Below are 1998 nucleotides of genomic sequence, written 5' to 3' on the forward strand. Positions count from 1 at the left end.
AACCTGCAGTCCCTGGGAGCATGAAGGAGCCCCCAGGGCCATTCCTGAGCAAGGCTCCCCAGGGACTCCTTCCAGCAGATCCTTGAGGCCACTGGGATGTGGGCTAGGGGGGGAGCTGGCTCTGGGAGGGGGCACAGCTGTCCCCAGTGCCCGGCTCTGGGCAATGCTGTCAGTGCAGCGGGGGAAGGAGCTGCATCTCCCTGCATCCAGTTCCATCAGAAGGACACTTGGAAGTCTCCCTGCGATTTCAGTCCAAGCTGGGAGCTCCAATCCAGGATGCAAACCTGTCCTAGAGCATCTCCGAGTTATAAGATTGATGGGGAATGGCAGAGGTTTTCTGACACTGAAAATGCTGCTGGGTTGGTGAAATGAGCAACGTGAGTTCTTGGCTACAAATATGGAGCTGGGCTGTGGTGGATCCATCTGTCTCAGTAGCACCATAGCGTTTTTAAAAGAAACATGAGAGTGTGAACATCCTTCATTTGAAAAAGTGAAAGCCCAGAGAAACTCCAAAGAGAATGAAGTGACAGACCATCTCCCTTCAGTCTCCACTCATAATCTTCCCTCAGAGAACTCTGTTCTACCAGAGGGAGGCAGGAATGTTGAGTGTTTCTGATATCCAAGAATAGCAGGAGAGACATGGTGGGAGCTTAAAATGAAAACCTCTAAACTCTTAAACACAGAAGAGTGTCCGTGTGTGTTACAGAGGAGGGTGAATGGGAAATGGCTTTGGTTTTGGTTTCAGGTATCTCCTCTAACTCTTCTCTGTCCTTTCTCCATGAACAGGTCCCCATGTGCAGCCACAGCCAATGTCCAACAGCAGCTCCATCAGCCACTTCCTCCTGCTGGCACTGGCAGACACGCAGCAGCTGCAGCTCCTGCACTTCTGCCTCTTCCTGGGCATCTCCCTGGCTGCCCTCCTGGGCAACGGCCTCATCATCAGCGCCGTAGCCTGCGGCCACCACCTGCACACGCCCATGTTCTTCTTCCTGCTCAACCTGGCCCTCAGCGACCTGGGCTCCATCTGCACCACTGTCCCCAAAGCCATGCACAATTCCCTCTGGGACACCAGCACCATCTCCTACACAGGATGTGCTGCACAGCTCTTTCTGATTTTCTTCTTCCTTGGAACAGAGCTTTCCCTCCTGACCATCATGTGCTACGACCGCTACGTGTCCATCTGCAAACCCCTGCACTACGGGACCCTCCTGGGCAGCAGAGCTTGTGCCCACATGGCAGCAGCTGCCTGGGCCAGTGGCTTTCTCAATGCTCTGCTGCACACAGCCAAAACATTTTCCCTGTCCCTGTGCCATGGCAATGCCCTGGGCCAGTTCTTCTGTGAAATCCCACAGATCCTCAAGCTCTCCTGCTCCAAATCCTACCTTAGGGAAATTGGGCTCATTGTGGCTAGTACGTGTTTGGTGTTTGGCTGTTTTGTGTTCATTGTTTTCTCCTATGTGCAGATCTTCAGGGCTGTGCTGAGGATCCCCTCTGAGCAGGGACGGCACAAAGCCTTTTCCACCTGCCTCCCTCATCTGGCCGTGGTCTCTCTGTTTATCAGCACTGGAGCTATTTCCTACCTGAAGCCCCCTTCCATCTCGTCCCCATCCCTGGATCTGGCCCTGTCAGTTCTGTACTCGGTGGTGCCTCCAGCCCTGAACCCCCTCATCTACAGCCTGAGGAACCAGGAGCTCAAGGCTGCAGTGTGGAGACTGATGACTGGATGGTTTCAGAAACATTAAACTGATGGCCAGTTTCTGCAAATCACTTGTAATAAAACTCATCCTTGATACTTCTTGTTGGTTTCATTTTGGAAATGCTTTTTCTTTGTTTCCCTTTCTTAATTTGTCCACAAGGAAATGACATTGTTTTTTGCCATTTCTCATTTTGTTCCCCTCCACATTCCCTGTGGCCACAGACTGTGTCAATGAAGGGCTGCGCTCTCGGTGGCTTTAAAGGAACTCAAGGATCTCCCAGCAGAGTTTTCTGCAGAGATGC

At 52.3% G+C, this 1998-nt stretch overlaps 1 protein-coding gene across 1 annotated transcript; it reads left to right on the forward strand.

Annotated features, from left to right (window-relative positions):
* Nucleotides 1–782: 782 nt before the first annotated feature.
* Nucleotides 783–1796, forward strand: LOC137464029 (olfactory receptor 14A16-like). The gene has a single exon (XM_068175361.1). It carries the CDS (start codon nucleotides 810–812, stop codon nucleotides 1740–1742), a length of 933 nt encoding a protein of 310 aa, XP_068031462.1. The 5' UTR covers nucleotides 783–809; the 3' UTR covers nucleotides 1743–1796.
* The last annotated feature ends 202 nt before the right edge of the window (nucleotides 1797–1998 follow it).

Source organism: Anomalospiza imberbis, chromosome 34, assembly GCF_031753505.1.
Source record: "Anomalospiza imberbis isolate Cuckoo-Finch-1a 21T00152 chromosome 34, ASM3175350v1, whole genome shotgun sequence".
Taxonomy (NCBI): Eukaryota; Metazoa; Chordata; class Aves; order Passeriformes; family Viduidae; genus Anomalospiza; species Anomalospiza imberbis.